General features: G+C 46.3%; 1 protein-coding gene across 2 annotated transcripts in view; it reads left to right on the forward strand.

Moving 5' to 3' along the window:
* Positions 1-16,082, forward strand: part of LOC108931435 (calcium-dependent secretion activator 2-like) — an 86,807-nt gene that overhangs the window by 4,649 nt on the left and 66,076 nt on the right. For both annotated transcript variants that reach the window (XM_029246819.1, XM_029246815.1), the window contains exon 2: positions 9,320-9,433. In XM_029246819.1, coding sequence (XP_029102652.1) covers positions 9,320-9,433 — 114 coding nt within the window. The remainder of the gene's footprint in view (positions 1-9,319; positions 9,434-16,082) is intronic.

Below are 16,082 nucleotides of genomic sequence, written 5' to 3' on the forward strand. Positions count from 1 at the left end.
CGCAGTGGGTTGGACCGGGTCCTGCTCTCCGGTGGGTCTGGGGTTCGAGTCCCGCTGGGGGTGCCTTGTGACGGACTGACGTCCCGTCCTGGGCGTGTCCCCTCCGGCCTTACGCCCTTAGTTGCCGGGTTAGGCTCCGGTTCCCCGCGACCCCGTATGGGACAAGCAGTTCAGAAAGTGTGTGTGTGTGTGTGTGTGTGTGTGTGTGTGTGTGTGTGTGTGTGTTTGCTGGTTAGATTTTGTAAAAACCTTGTACAAATCTGCAGTATAATTAATACTGGTGAGAAACTTAATTTTTTTTTTTACCTCACACATCACTGAAGCTAATTTAAAATTACTGAATATTTTAAAAAAATGCAATTTCCAGGACCTAATCAATCCAGATGAACCTCCCATAAGCACATGCAGTGTTTGTTAGCTTCTTGTCACTTTCAGCTTTATTATCTACACTAAAAGCTTGATAATATGGAGGTACTTTGGTTTATTTGCTGGAGGGGTTCTATGACAGTCTTGGATTAAAAAAAAAAAAATCACAAATGCTTTTTATAATTTTTATGATGATGCATAATTTACTTTTGGCAGCTGCTTTTCTCCAGTGCGATGTACAACTTGAATTAACTTCAAAAACTAGTTAATTTAAATAATTAAAATGCCCCCTGTGTCACAAAGGACAACATCTACAAAGTTTTTGTTTTTTTGATCAATTCATTCCGTAAACATGTATAATGTTCCTCATCTTACTATCGTTTGTGGATACTCGAACAACCTTACTGCCGTTACGTTGCCTTAGAAAAGAAATCTAGAGCTTTGTTCCAATGCGTTGCAGCCTGTGGGTGAGAGATGGTGGTGTGCCAATGAGGTGCCATCTCTGATGATGGGGGGACAAGTCCAGAAATGTATTTAATACATAAAAATAAAACCTCAGAGCTATTTCAGGTATGTGCGCGGTTCTTCTTTTTCCCCTTGTGCTCCCGGGAAACAATGAGAGCAAGAAAGAGTAAGGCGTTGAGGAAGCTCTTGTGCTCTTCACCCTTTGTTTGAGGAAGCCTTTGTCTGGCAGGGGTGCATTAGGGCTGTTTGTTTGCTCGAACTGGGTAAGGCAAAGGAGCCAGACAGCGTACTTGCATTTGGAGGGTGTGGAGCTGCGGGGCTTGTTTTAAGGCTTGTTAGTTCTGCATGTGCATACAAATCTGCATAGGATGAATAAACAACTTTGACTGTTGTCGCACAGCGGTGCAGCAGGTAGTGCCGGTGCTTCCCGGCTCCCGGGTTGCGTGATTGGAGTGGGTCTCGGGTCCCATCTGGATTCTTGACCCTGACGTGCCTTTTTCTCCTGGGAAAGGCTCCAGAGCATCCTAGCTCTCTGATAGGATTTGAAAGCTTCACAGCTATAGGGGGAAGAAGGTGTCAGAAACATCTCCGCAGGCTTTCGTGGCTTTCCAAAATCAGTAAAACAGCTACTTCTTTTATACCTGAGCGCAGGAGATTGCCCTAGCAGCACCGCATTATGGATAGGAACTCTCTTCACCCTCAGGTAGGGAATACCCTGAGGTGCAGCCTCCCCGACCCCCCGCGATATTGATCTGGGTATCGCCGAGTCCGCGAACACGCGCTACAAGCAGAGGACCACTGGAAACGTAGGAATCGTTCACGTCAAGGTGTTTGCGATGGTTTCCAAGCCTCCGTTAAAAATTCCCGGACGACTGCACGCAACTGCAGATTGTTTGGCGAAGCGAAGGCTGGCGAGGAACCCGTTCCGGAAGGACCGCAGGGGTCCGTTCGCCAGCGAGAGCCACGACTTCTCCGTCTGCTGCGATGGCACCTCCCTAACATCGAAGTACCAATCACACCCGAACCGTGGCTGCTTGACTTTACCTTCGTGCCATAAATAATTGAAATTTAACAGGGACCAGAATCTTCTCAAGTGGATGAAATGACATTCTGCTCACTTTCAGTTGGGAAGTGACGTGGCTCGGATGTTTACGGCACAAACACGCTGAAGAGGTCCGGTGAGAAAGGAGGAGATTTATGAGAGAGACGAAGCACACGGGGTCCTTCTCGTAACAGCGAGTCGGCGAATTTGTCTTATGACTGCGGTTGCAGACTCATTGCCAACGTTCGCTTGACATTAGCTGACGGCGTGATGCGTGGATTTGATGTGCAGGCTGGTCAAGGGTTTTCTGCACACATGGTGCCCAGGTACCCAGCGATTCCACCATAGATTTGATCCTCCACTCAGTCTGCGTGGAGTTCGCGTGTCCTCTCTGTGTTTACGTGGATTTCCTCGTGTGTTTGTGTGTCATATTGTCCCTGTATGTTGGATGGACGGATACTTGCGAGTACGTTTGGACCAAGGTGCCAGCTGTTTATTAATAAAGAATAATAATGGCAATACCAATTTACTCACGGATTGAGTCTCGTTCTTTGTTTCGAGGCTGTTTTTCTGCCTCCCTCTGGGTTGAAACTTTTCACCGTCATTGTTCTTTATTTTCACCCAAGAAACCCTGTAAATCCTGTCCGTCATTCAGACCGCGGGGGTCCTTGATCCTGCGTAATTCACGAAAATGAGCGTCTTTGGTCAAATGGCGAAGAGTTTGAATGTTCAAAGGGCAAACCTCTCCGTATTGGTTACGCACGGTCCATCGGTTGCTTGTGACACCGACCTTCAGCTGGGCGTAAATACCCTTGGTGGGCTAAACGGCTGGCTGATCTTTCGGAAGAATTCCCACTGGCTCTGCAATTTTAAGCTTTGCAAGAACTTGAGGCAGGGGGCACGGTGGGACAGCGGATTGGACTGGGTCCTGCTCTTGGGTGGGTCTGAATTTCGAGTCCTGCTAGGGGTGCCTTGCGATGGACTGGCATCCCGTCCTGGGTGTGTCCCCTCCCCCTCCAGCCCGATGCCCTGTGTTGCAGGGTTAGGCTCCGGCTCGCTGCGACCCCGCTGGGGACAAGTGGTTTCAGTCAGAGTGTGTGTGTGTGTGTGTGTGTGTGTGTGTGTGAAGAACTCGTTGAACAAGACAGTCACTGTGTGTGTGTAGCAGGTTTGTGCCTTAATGTGGCACTTTCTGTCATCCACACTCTCCAATATGTTCTCCCAGTAGGACTGTTGCTTCACCTTATCACAGTTTCTCTCATCCGTAGTCAAGGTGTTAGATGTTCCGTGGAGTTTACGTATTGTCTGGCGGCTTCCCAGACCACAGATTCCGTTTCATGGAAGTCGGAGTGCGAAAACGTGCGTGTATCCGCGTCATCTCCGCTGCTCTCCTGCTCATCCTGCCTCACGCCGAGATCTGTGGCCGTGGCGTCGCTTGTTGACACGGGGCTGGTTTTGTAACTGTGCAAACCAAGATAATCGCCTAGAGGTGCTGAAGTTTTGGAGGAGAGGGCAAATTTTGCTACTAAGTTTGACAATTCAAATTTAAAAAAAACACACACACAAACCTTGCTTGATATTCAGTTTCGTTAGAAAATCTGCCTCCACGTATAAATATTGAATGTGTGTGTCAAGCATCATGTGACATAACGTCGCATTATCGTTCATGACATTTTCTATGGAACGAACTCAGTCTACGCAATAAATAGTGCGTTTATCTATTTGCTCCCTTCAAATTCCAAGTCTTGAAAGTTTCCTTCTCGGATTCTTTTTCAGTCGTTAAGATGTAAATATTTGTTCAGCGCAGGGATGATGTTTGCATATGTGTCATCGTAATTAAATAAAAATTTCTGTTCTTTTATTTTCCCTTCCTCAAGACCTGTATCTATAGCTTTTGAAAAATACTTTTGGTCATATACTGTATATGTACTGTATGTGTACCTTTATTAATATAGAGATAGGGGTCTAAGGGGTGTCGGAGTAATTCTTGCCTCGGGCCACCGGAAGCCTTAGTGCCGGCCCTCCGCAGACAGGAAAGAGGAACTCTGGGCCTCGGTTCTGCGGCCAAATCAAGCGGGAGAAAAGGAACTCCGCTGCCGGACTCGACGCCCACATGGAGTTAAACAAAGGCAGGAAACGGACCCGGAGGAAGGTGACGCAAAATACGCCCTCCGCCACCGGACCCGTGTACCGCGAGTAACGTTACGCGCTGCAGCAATACGGATGTGTCACAAAAGTCTTGGGTGCGTACGAACGGCAGAAGAGAAATATGTTCAAGAAAACGCTTAACTTCTCCGAACATCAGCAAAGCTCTGCGTCCTATTTCGCGTTTTGTACGAGCGCTCTGCGTTTGACGGGACGAATTTTTCCGTTTTCCGTCTCGCTCCAGACGTTTTCGTACGGAACAGATCCGTATCTTAGAACAATTTGCATATATTTTATTAGCATTCGGCAGCTCGTCATAAAGCGCCGTAATATTTTTATTGCGTTCGTAAACAGTGGCAGGCTGATGGTTGCTCATCTATTAATAGAGCTTTGACAGTTTTTTTTTCTTCAAGATTATTTTTTTTTATCATACTTTAATAAAAGTTGACATTTTACTGCAGAAACTCCTGCTACAGACAAACTGATGTGCAGCATTTTAAAAGGGCATCAGTGTAGTTTGTTTACTCTAAAATTATGTATGTTCTAAGAAAAGGAGTGTGGTATTATTGTTGAAGCTGCAATTTTTAATTTAAACTATTAAATGCGCACACACACACATTGTCTGAAACCACTTGTCCCAGACGGGGTCGCGGGGAACCGGAGCCTAACCCGGCAACACACGGCATAAGGCTGAAGGGGGAGGGGACGCACCCAGGATGGGACGCCGGTCCATCGCAAGGCGCCCCAAGCGGGACTCGAACCCCGGACCCACCGGAGAGCAGGACCCAGCCGACCCAGCTGTGCCACTGCACCCCCTATAGACTGTTATGGACATATCTAATTTTTATGTGAACAGAACAGGTGAAACTAACATTAGATACCTTTTTTCCTGAGTTTAATATAATACAACTTGTTTTTCTTTCTCAGCCTCATTCTCGGTCCCTCCCTCATTTTTCTTATTTTTCTTTCACACTCATTCGTTCTCTCTCCCCCTCGTTTTCGCTTTCCTCTCGTGTCTGCGCTTCTCCTGCAGCAACTGCCGGGTTAGTCTGACCTCTGACCCTTCACCCGGGTCCAGTGGCTCCAAACAATGAACCGTCTCTGCTGTCCCGCACTGCAAGCAGTCCAGACGTTTTGTTCTCTGGTAAAACACAACTGTGTTATTGTCCACTCTAGAAAGGAGGAAGATAATGGCAATACTTTCTCAAAACGTCTCTCCTCTTCACTAGTTCCTTCAAGTGGGCCATTCGCCGAGATCCTTCTGAAGGCCATCCGGGCAATAATAACAATGTCCGAGCGCCTCGGCCGCCTTTCTTGTCAGAAAACCGCTTGGCTGCTTCAACTCGCAAAGAAGGTAGCGGTGTAGCACGGTCCAGCGTTGCCTATGGAGAAATGGAGAGGCAGTGATTGTCACTTGATGATCCATCGGTTTGGTAGCGAGGCCGGCGCTGGATTTCGCTGCAAGGTGGAGCGTGTGCTGCTCCGCGTCATTATTGGGAAAACGTTCTGCGTTTTGCATGCGCAGTAGCTTTGGAAATGAGTGCTCCTGGGCGGTCATTGCAGCAGAAGGACTTGCTACACCTTTGCAGTAGTGCTGTCCCACCGTGACCCGTTTGGGGCTGAAGGGAGAACAAAACCTCGCTTGATGGTTGCGACGGCAGGAATCCTGGCTAGGGAAACTGACACGCGATGGCTGATGTTGCTATGGCAATCCTCTGAGATGCAATGTCTCAGAAGTCTCTGAGTCTGCAGAGCTCAAAAGGGGAGAGCAGGACCCTCTGACCTCTGCACACCCCCGCGTCTGACCTCCCTCCCTCTTCTGCGTGGAAGTCCCGTTCGCGCTTTTGCCGCTGACCGCAAACGGACGTTTGGTAAAATCTCCAGAGCGGGCTGTCCGTCCGGCGTTTTGGTACGTTCGACACTTTTCACGGCTCTCGAAGGACATGGCGGGAGGAGGTGAGGCTCTTGACTGGCACCTTGCTCTGGCGTCACCCTGCAGAAAAAGCCGCACGTGACTTAAGCGTGCGTTCCGTGTGCGCTGCGCAAACAAGAAAGGGAAACTAACGGGAAAACACGCAAGGCAGACTACGTAGACGCGCGTGAATGTGATTTAGTAAACGGACGTCATCCCGAAGTGTCTGCGTTTTCATTGCCGGTTTCGATTTTCGTCTGTTTGGAGGAGATGGATGAATTAAAACGGGGGCTGTGTGGCGCAACCGTTCGAAGCTGCCTTTGACAGGAGAATTTTCCCCACGGTTCAGCGAAGGAATAAATTATGATGTGTTGTTGCGATACAGGTTTCCTTTGAGGGGTTAGGTATAAATAAGAATCGGACAGGTAAAACTGAGCAATACGGGAATCCCGCCGCTCGCCATCTGGTAAAAGCTCTTCCTTCTAGAAGGTAAAAGTCTTTGGTGCTCAAGGAGTGTTTCTCGTGCACAACACCATAAACACTGGGGTCTGTACGCAACACCAGGGAAGTGACCAGTTGTGTCCAGCATCCCGGCGGCAACTGGTCAGCTGCCCTCTCTGCATTTCCGTCACGGTGTGGAAATTTACCCTAATGAGTGATTACGATGCAGGAGCAGAGAAGAGCGAGCGGGAGGCAGGGAGTTGCTTGCGACCTCGTGGCTTTTATCGATCCACTTTACCCCGAGGCCTCACGCTTGTCCAAGTGGCTCCAAGTCAGTTGCGTGTGTGTGAGAGGGAGTTGGAGCAAGACGGTGCCACTGCGCTGTGTTCCTCCCACAGTTGGGCTATGATGATGCCGGCGGAACGCGGCAGCTGTCGTACGTAGTGCTTGTGCCGTTCCCTCAAGAGAACCCCCCGCGCGTTCTCGACCACTCGGAAGGATTCTGTTCATTAGGCTGTCGGACAGTTAGCCAGAGTTGATTTGTTTTATAATGGTTTAAAGAGGGTTCTTTTCCCCCCTCGGAATCTTAGGTTACTAGACGTTGCAGTTGTTACTTGCGCAATCGGTTTCTGACAATTTTTCACTTTTAAGGCTAAATTACAGAGCCAAGGGACTTTCAAAAAGGTACTTAGAGCCCATTATGTTATTTTCCTGCTACTGACAAATTGCATTCACCCTCGATCTCGAACTAATGAAGACTTCGAACTTGTGGTTCGCAGCAAGTCGGAGCTTTTTCTACGCTCCCTGCGTGTGTCAGGGACTCGGAGTCATTTATGTCTGCAGGACAAGCTTTTGTGTGCCGTGGGGTTTATGGACGTTTAATTAGTTCCTCAACAGTTAGTCCTGTCCGTCAAGAAGTGTGTTTGTGTCGTTAGACTCCAGCGGAACTCGAGGGTCTTTCGCTGCAGTGACTGAATGATTATGAGTTATTCCGTAAGCCGTGCACTGACACAAGCTGTACAATTAGGCTATTGTTGAAATGACACTTTAAGCACGTACAAAATAGGTGTGTTCCCTTAGTATAAGACGGATCCTGTAATTGAAATTTAATTTAGAAAATGACTTCGTGCTTTCGGCTCCTCTAAAGTACTCGAGATGCCGCTTTTCTTGCGTATAAACGCATCGTTAATGTAATGTAGGGGCTTCTAGGATGTCAGTTGATGGAAACGTAAGTTGTTCCTACCAGATGGCAATGAAAAACAAAATATGACGACAATATCCGAACTTCTCTAGAATACCTGGAGATGGTTATTTAACATCCAGTATGTATGCTGGCAGTTTTATGAGTATGATTAACACTAGGATGTATAATTACATACTGTTCTGCAATAATTTGAAATATTGTATAAATTACTACTGTATTACACTACATAAGTGTAAGGTTACTCTAGTATATACCTCTATATAGTAGTGCTATTACATAATGGTAATATAGTACATTAAAATTAATGTACTACCCTGCATAGTTTGCAAAGATTTAATGATGGCCAAACTCATTAAGAAGGAATGGACCTTCTTGCTGTTCAGTCTCTTCAATATGTTGTATACGTGTTTTGCCTACACCGATCAGCCACAACATTAAAACCACTGACGGGTGAAGTGAATAACATTGATTATGTTGTTACAATGGCATAAGGATCTGAGCAACTTCGACAAGGGGCAAATTGTGATGGCTAGACGACTGGGTCAGAGAATCTCCTGAACGGCAGGTCTTGTGGGGCGTTCCTGGTATGCAGTTGTTAGTATCTACCAAAAGTGTTCCAAGGAAGGACAACCAGTGAACTGGCGACAGGGTCATAGATGCTCAAGGCTTATTGATGTGCGTGGGGAGCGAAGGCTAGCTCATCTGGAGCTACTGTAGCACAAATTGCTGAAAATGGTTGTGCTGGCCATGATAGAAAGGTGTCAGAACACACAGCGCAGCTTGTTGCTTATGGGGCTATGTAGCCACAGACCGGTCAGAGTGCCCACGCTGCCCCCTGTCCGCTGCCGAAAGCGCCTGCAATGGACACATGAACATCAGAACTGGACCATGGAGCAATGGAAGAAGGTGGCCTGGTCTGATGAATCACATTTTCTTTTAGATCATGTGAACGGTCGGGTGTGTGTGTTTTGTTTACCTGGGAGAGAGATGGCAGCAGGATGCCCTATGGGAAGAAGGCAAGCCGGCAGAGGTAGCGTGATGCTCTGGGCGATGTTCTGCTGGGAAACCTTGGGTCTGGCATTCATATGGATGTTACTTTGACATGTACCACCTACCGAAAGATCGTTGCAGACCCTGTACACCCCTTCACGGCAACAGTATTGCCCAATGGCAGTGGCTCTGTCACATTGCAAAAATTGTTGAGGAATGGTTTGAGGAACATGACAGAGAGTTCAAGGTGTTGACTTGGCCTCCAAATTCCTAGATCTCAATCCGATCGAGCATTTGTGGGATGTGCTGGAAAAGCAAGTCCGATCCATAGAGGCCCCACCTTGCAACTTACAGGACTTAAAGGATCTGCTGCTAATGTCTTGGTGCCAGTTACCGCAGGACACCTTCAGAGGTCTTGTGGAGTCCATGCCTGGATGTGTCAGAGGTGTTTTGGCGGCACGAGGGGGACCTACACAATGTTAAGCAGATGGTTTTAATGTTGTGGTCAATCGGTGTAATAATTTAAAAGTGACGAATCATGGCTCCTATCCTGTGGAAAGTGGTTGTGCTGCTAGAATAAGTGACAAAGGTTTGAGGCTGCAGTGTAGATGTTATCCATCCCTTCCTCTAGATGTGTGTACTGGCTGCAGCCACTGCTGAGATGTGGATCTCTTTGGGGGCTTCTCTTCCCACCTTCCTGAGCTTTGCATTCGTCTTATGGAACTCCCTCTTCTTCCCCTCTTCAACCCTCCAGCTGAACCGGCAGCAGTTGCAAGCAGTGAAGGAGCGCTTCCAGGCCTTCCTGTGTGGCGAGACCCAGATTGCGGCGGACGAGGCCTTCTGCAATGCTGTGCGGAGCTACTTTGAGGCAAGTCAAGTCATCTTAGTTTTTTGTGTTCTGTCCGTGTCTTCGCCAGGCTCCACCTTCAGAGGGCCATGCAGGACACTTGACACTGAAGGGGAAATCATCAAGACTCCTGTTCTTCCACCACTTCAGTAGCATTAACAGTTTATCAGTGTGCAAACATGTCCCCCCAATATATTCTTTCACAGTCCATTAATGGTGCATTTTCTGTCATTGCGATCTGACAAGAATAACAGGTTTCGGGACTTCTTTGTGTACTTTCCACTCCTCTTGATTGTTTGAGGTTAAGAAATGAAAGACAAAGACCTTAAAGTTCTCACTGCACTCTCAGTTGCCCAATTTCGGTGTTTGGCGCTGAGGAGGTGCTTTGTCTCTTTCCACGGAAAGGGCCAACCGGGCAAAAGTGGTCCCCGCCACTTTCTGTCACTAATTGAAGGTATGATAATGTCGGCGATTGATTACAGCCACTTTGCAGCTTCTCTTATTATGTTAACAGCCAGCTGCCATCCCAATGCGAAAGGGGCGGCCGTCGATCCGGATCTGTGACTCGTCCCTTATGCGTCACTTTGACAGCTTGACATGTCAGATGGATTAATCGCACTTCTCGTTTGAATCTGTGCCGATTGTGACTCTCGCCGAGAGGGAATTAATTCCATTATTCATCCGTCATTTCTGAAAGGACTCTGTTTAATTTGCTTTGTTTTTCATGCTCTCTCTCTCGGCAGAACCAGCCGCAACGTTCAGCAGGACACGGCTACCGCAATACCGCTTCCGCAGTAATTCTTCACTTCGTTTTCTCCTTGCCAAACTAATGCTTAATGAATACATCTGGTTTGATCCCAGTTTGTATTATTTGGAGTGTGATGTTTTTCTGCAAGGCTTTATAATCCATCCGAAGCTGATTACACAGCCCCCAAAGACCTGGATGCGAGCTCGCGGACAGGCGTACAAAGACTTCTGTTCGTGAACCCGTTGCATGCTGGGTACTGATGTGACCTAACGGGCTCTCTGCTGCCCATCCAAACATATCCCTTTCGGGGGACATGGGGCTGCTAGCACTGCACAGAGATATTCTTCTGGGAGGAATTTGAAAGGATGAACACACACAATTTCAGGCGTGCTCAGAGTTCGCTCCAAGATGGAGCGTGTCTGAAAGCTGATCTCTGACCTGCTGAACTGCTGCCGAGTGCTGGTCGGTCAGAGAAAAGCTGGTCCGTGTGAACAATGGCCATTTCCCAGAGCAGTGCTTTAGAGATCAGTGGCTCAGCGCTGCAGTTTATCGCAACCTCCTTTTATGTCGACGCAGGCATTGGAGGATGTCGCAGGCTTCCGGAGAAAGTCTGTAATTGTCTGTTTTTCAACAAATATTTATACAGTAACTTTAAAGTGCGATACCTTAAAGAGAGGGCCCAGCAGAACTGAACCTGGAGCCTGGATATGGCCTATTTATGGCAATATCGAAAGGAGTTGTGGGATTTTGCGGTTGTAATAAATGCGTTTTAAACTCGCTTGCTGGTTGTAATGAAATAAAGGGTCGTTACATTAATTACATTGCAGTTCATTACGTTAATTGCACTCATTGCATTACATTGCAACGTTTTCATAAAAATGTCTTGGCCACTAAATTTCTGCCAAAGAAAACATGTTTGCACAGTCTAATCGTTGGGGAGGGGAAATCCATCCAGGATGAGATGGACATTTTGAGAGTTATTAAACCATGAATAAATTCTTCTTATGCCCCAGGAGGAGTGGAAGGCATACGCTGCCAACAAGGGTTCTCCAGGCCTCCCTAGGAGCTGAGATGTCATGAAGTGTCCTTTTTGGTGTTTTTGTAGCTGGCAAGGTTTTTATGGTGTGGGGTAGCTAACCCCAAACCTAACCCTCCTCCTTTCTCAGTCATGGGAAGCACGGTAGCACAGCGAATAGCACTGCTGTCTCACAGCACCCGGGTGGTGTGAGAGAACGTGGGTTTGATCCCTGCTCAGTCTGTGTGGAGTTTGCATGTTCTCCCCGTGTCTGTGTGGGTTTCCTCTGCGTGCTCTGGTTTCCTCACACAGTCCAAGACATGCTGTTCAGGTTCCCCATAGTGTGTGAGTGACACAGAGGGAGTGTGTTCCACTGATGTATGGATGAGTGACCCCTAGTAAGTAGTGTATCTAGCAGTGTAAGTCACCTTGGTGAATAAGGTGTGTGGGCTGATACAATGGATACTATGTAGTGTTAAGTCGCTTTGGAGTAAAGCGTCTGCTAAGTGAATAAATGTACAAGGTCAAAATGTACAAGTCGGGCTTAGGACTGTCCATGGCGGAGTTATGAAAAAATGAACAAATTATATTTTCATAATCATCCGTTGCAGCCTGAACAGTGAGAAAGGCAGAGCAGCAGGAGTTTTTCCAGCCGGGATCAGTAAGTGTAACCACACAAATTTATTTTCCCATCTGACAGCAGATTCATATCCAAGGTGTATGAATACAGAGGAACCTGAAAGGCGTCTTCAGCCGTACCTGTGGGCTATTCATAGCGCACCTCTTCGATGACGTCCCCTGTTGTCCTTAGATACCAGCTGAGATGAACGTTATGACTGGAGCTCTTCTGCTCCTAATGAAAGTGGACTTGCGTTCTTTCCCGATGATAATGGCATGAGACAGTGAATGAGCTCGCTGACATTCCCCTCTCTAGTCACTGTTGCTCTTAATTGCCGATTGCCGTCGTTCTGGCGACTTTTTTTGTGTAAAAACATACATTTTGTTTTTTTCTTCATTATTATTTTTTAATAAGAACAGCGCATAGTTTATCTGACTTTTATCAGCAGCAGGCGGACACCGTACACTGACCGAGGGTTCTTCCTCTGCCATTCGTTTGTAGACTGCAAGGGGGAGCAGCGACACTACATGGGTGTGCTTCGACAGGATGCCTCCTTCAGCACTCCTGCATGCTTTCATCAAAGAACACATATGTACAGTTTTTGGAACACGTAGCAGGTCGCGATGTAGTAATTGCTGGGGATACAGATAACTGAAACCAGACGAGTAAACCGCTGTAAATCAGAGGCGTGCGCTGGCTCTAGTCGTGATATGTGAAACAAATGGTACAAAACAGACGATTGCAGAGCTAAGTATAAAAGGGTTTGAATATGTCTTACAGTGAGACTGTTGGATAACGAGGACCACTTGAATATCAATAATGCAGTAATTGGGTCACTTTTGACTTTGACTCTTGAAGAGATTCTGTGAATCTGAATGTGCCTAAATGAAATCCTGCTTTGGAGAGACCAAGCATGTCCCTGCACTGCTTCCGGAAAACACAATGAGTACTCTGCTTTGTACCTCTCCTCCTCCGGTCCCGTGTTCCCTCTTTATCTTCACTGAGGGGAGGGTCAGGTCCAGGCTGCTGGTAGACTTTCCCAGAATCAGCAGACGGGCTCTCGGAGGCCATACTGCGGTAAAACTTTAATGGACATCTTGTTTTTGACTGCCTCTTGTTTCTCCACGGGAGATGGACTCGAGCAAAGGCCTGCACGAACAAACGCAGCCGTGCAGAAGCGAGCAGGATGTCCGCTCCCTGACGAGGGACGGTCTTCGTCTCCTTTGCCACTCGCTTGTTTAATAGGTAATGACGAATGCGGAGCCACGCCTGTAGTCTCCTCCCGAGCTTCCGTTTCCTCAGCTGCGATCGGGCACACCTTAAAAGAAGCATGCATTAATCAACCTGTTCTTGTGATGATTTGGTTTCCGCCCATCAGGTCCAGGTTCCACTGCCGGCACACGAGGCCTTACCTTGGGTTCCTTGTGTACACTAGCGTGTGTTCCAGCGAAACTCGGCCACCTCGATAAGGGGTCGTTATGGAAATGAGCACCGGTGGTTTGAGGAACACACGACTTTCTTGCTTTGTTTTTCTCCACCTGAACTTTTGAGGCTGATGTAAAATCTTTATTTGAGAAAACTAATGTAAAGTGAGTTATTTAGAGGGTGCTTGCCATTCCCTGCTCTGTACTGCATGGGTTACAACGGATGCCTTGGAGGTAAGACTCTGCACTTTGACTCGGTGTAAAATATTTATGATGCATTTTTGTCAAATGCATCACGTGGTCATTGATTGGAAGAAAAAAATCAGGTATTTCTGGCTGTAATAAGAATGTGGAAGCGCCCCCACAAACTGCTCACTGGTGTTTTCAGCAATGACATTCCACTCCAGATGTGCCCTTAGTATCGAAAGGGTTAGGCCTTCAAGATCCTACTAGGAATTCCAGTATCAGTGTCTATGTGTCTTGGAAATTGTGTGGACTCCCCTTACTGTTGAAGAATCGCATTGTGAAATTCCTTTAATCAATGTGCCTGCAGTGTCCGTGCGGAACCACAGCCGGTTCCACCCACAGCAGTTACCTGGACCTCTACTTTTCAGCCTGGTGCTCTTAAATTCTATTTATTTTCAATTTGTCAGCTCTCCTTCAAAGACGAATGGTGGCGAAACAGAAATGAACCAAAAGGGAATATTTTAAAGCCCCATGTGTATGAATAAATGTTCTTTTAACATGTAATAAATTTGCATTCATTTATCTGACATTTTCCTCCAAAGTGACTTACAGTGTTAAGCTACTTACAGTGAATTTCCCATTTATACAGCTGGGTAATTTTACTGGAGCATTTTAAGGTAAGTACCTTGCAGCTGTAACCACCATGTTACGAGGTGTATTATGTAAATGATTTAATATACACTCGTCCATACCGACTCCTAAATTTTCACATCTGGCACAGGAAAGTCTGCATGTAGGGTTTTTTTTTTTAATAACTCCAAAGTTACTTTTACTAGTCACAGTCGATAGAAAGCTAACAATTCTAGATTCTTTGGAAGACCTTTTAGAATTTTTGAAATTTGAGAGCTGTGTGTGCTATTGTCTTTGTCACAGCAGTGTAATCAGTGGAGTGTTGTGTGCAGCTTGACTACAACAGCGCAGAATGAGGCTGCACCTTGGGGATGTAACACCATAACTGTACAGTGTGTACAGCACTGAGTTACAGGTGTGCTTCCCAGAATAACCACTTCCCATTTAAACATTAACCATATCCTGGAAAACTTTTTTTTTTTTTTTTTAAACATTTTGCTCATTTTCTTTAAGTATCAGTATATTTTCATGCTATATACATCAGTCATTTCTGAACGTTAATATAACAGCTTAACAAAAAAAAAAAAAAGAAAAGATTACTTATTGTAGACTTGTGATGTTGGAAAGCAACAGCATTTCCTTGTGTTGAAATAATATTTCTTAAGCATTTCATTGCACAGACAGTATCATAGCTGAACTGTGACTGACCGGTCTTTACTGTCAAAGTCAGAGGAGTTTCTAATGCTGCTGCTTATAAATAATTGACTGAGGTTCTAAACCTGAAATTCAGGGAAACAGCAGGCGGAGAGGAAGTCCTCGGTGGCCGATTCATTAGTAATGATGTCTGACATTTGTAACACCAAAGAAAGGAGCCATTTACTTGCGAATCTGAGCCCATCTCACTGACTGGAATTATTTCAGGGCAAAGACATCTCGCTGGGTTCAGCAGAGAAATAGACATTACATAGTTTGCTGCTTAGTGCAAGAAAATGAGAGGAATATGAGTTTAAATATAACAACTATACTGCATGCAGAACAGTGCTAATAGATTAAGAGATGTTGTTTAAGATTCCCATTCAATTGTGTGTGTGTGTGTGTGTGTGTGTGTGTGTGTGTGTGTGTGTGTGTGTGTGTGAATGGAATCTCATAATAAGTCTTCATATAACCTGTTCAGTGAAGCACCAGCATTTTATAGGGTTCATTATTAGTGTTTGCACACGTTGACTGAGATTTAACAGAACATGATGGGTTAATACCTGAAATCGTGACTTTATTCTTACTGATATACGTTAAAAACCTGAAATTACAAACGAATGCTAACAGTTGTGCTGCTTTCCTTTTTGCCAGTATCCCACAGGATTTTTGGTTGTCTTTGTTAAATTAAACGGCATTAAAGCGTTAAATTGTTGCCGATACTCTGGGATGAAGGAGTGCAGCGCAAGGATTTTGACAGCTGGCACTTCGTGCAAAGATGAGGGTAGGGAAGCCTAGCATTTGAGGCAATTGCCCATAAAGCTGACAGCTGGGATGCCAAGGGTGGCCCCGGCTAAGGTGTGTGGCACTGGAATGCAATGAGACAAACCCTGATACGTGGGAAATGAGGGCCCGCACCCTCCAATGTCTTTCTGCCCCATGTAAAATTGCCCAGCCAGGATGAGGCCCTTCGGTGACTGAAATGCTGTGACCCCTAGCCTGAGTTTATTTGTGGGTGATGGGATGAATCCGTATCCATCTCTGTTCCCCCAAGTGCTCTATGATGGTACTGGATGACACTGCAGTGCTTAGCCAAGGGGCCGTGATCTTGTGTGACCCTAGACCTGACTCTCCTGTCAGCGGTCTATTTGCAGACCTTTACTGAAAGAAAACATGTTCTGGTAGTGTGTTCACCCACCATTCACATAATGGAGTTAATTCATTCTGTGAAATTGCCCAAAGAAGTCCTGTTGTGAGTGGATCAAATTAACATTATTTCTTTATGGGGAAACAAAATCACTCCCCAGACTAAAATGTCACCTGAAATTAACAAAAATAAATGGAATTTTCATGCA

This window comes from Scleropages formosus, chromosome 2 (genome assembly GCF_900964775.1).
Source record: "Scleropages formosus chromosome 2, fSclFor1.1, whole genome shotgun sequence".
NCBI lineage: Eukaryota > Metazoa > Chordata > Actinopteri > Osteoglossiformes > Osteoglossidae > Scleropages > Scleropages formosus.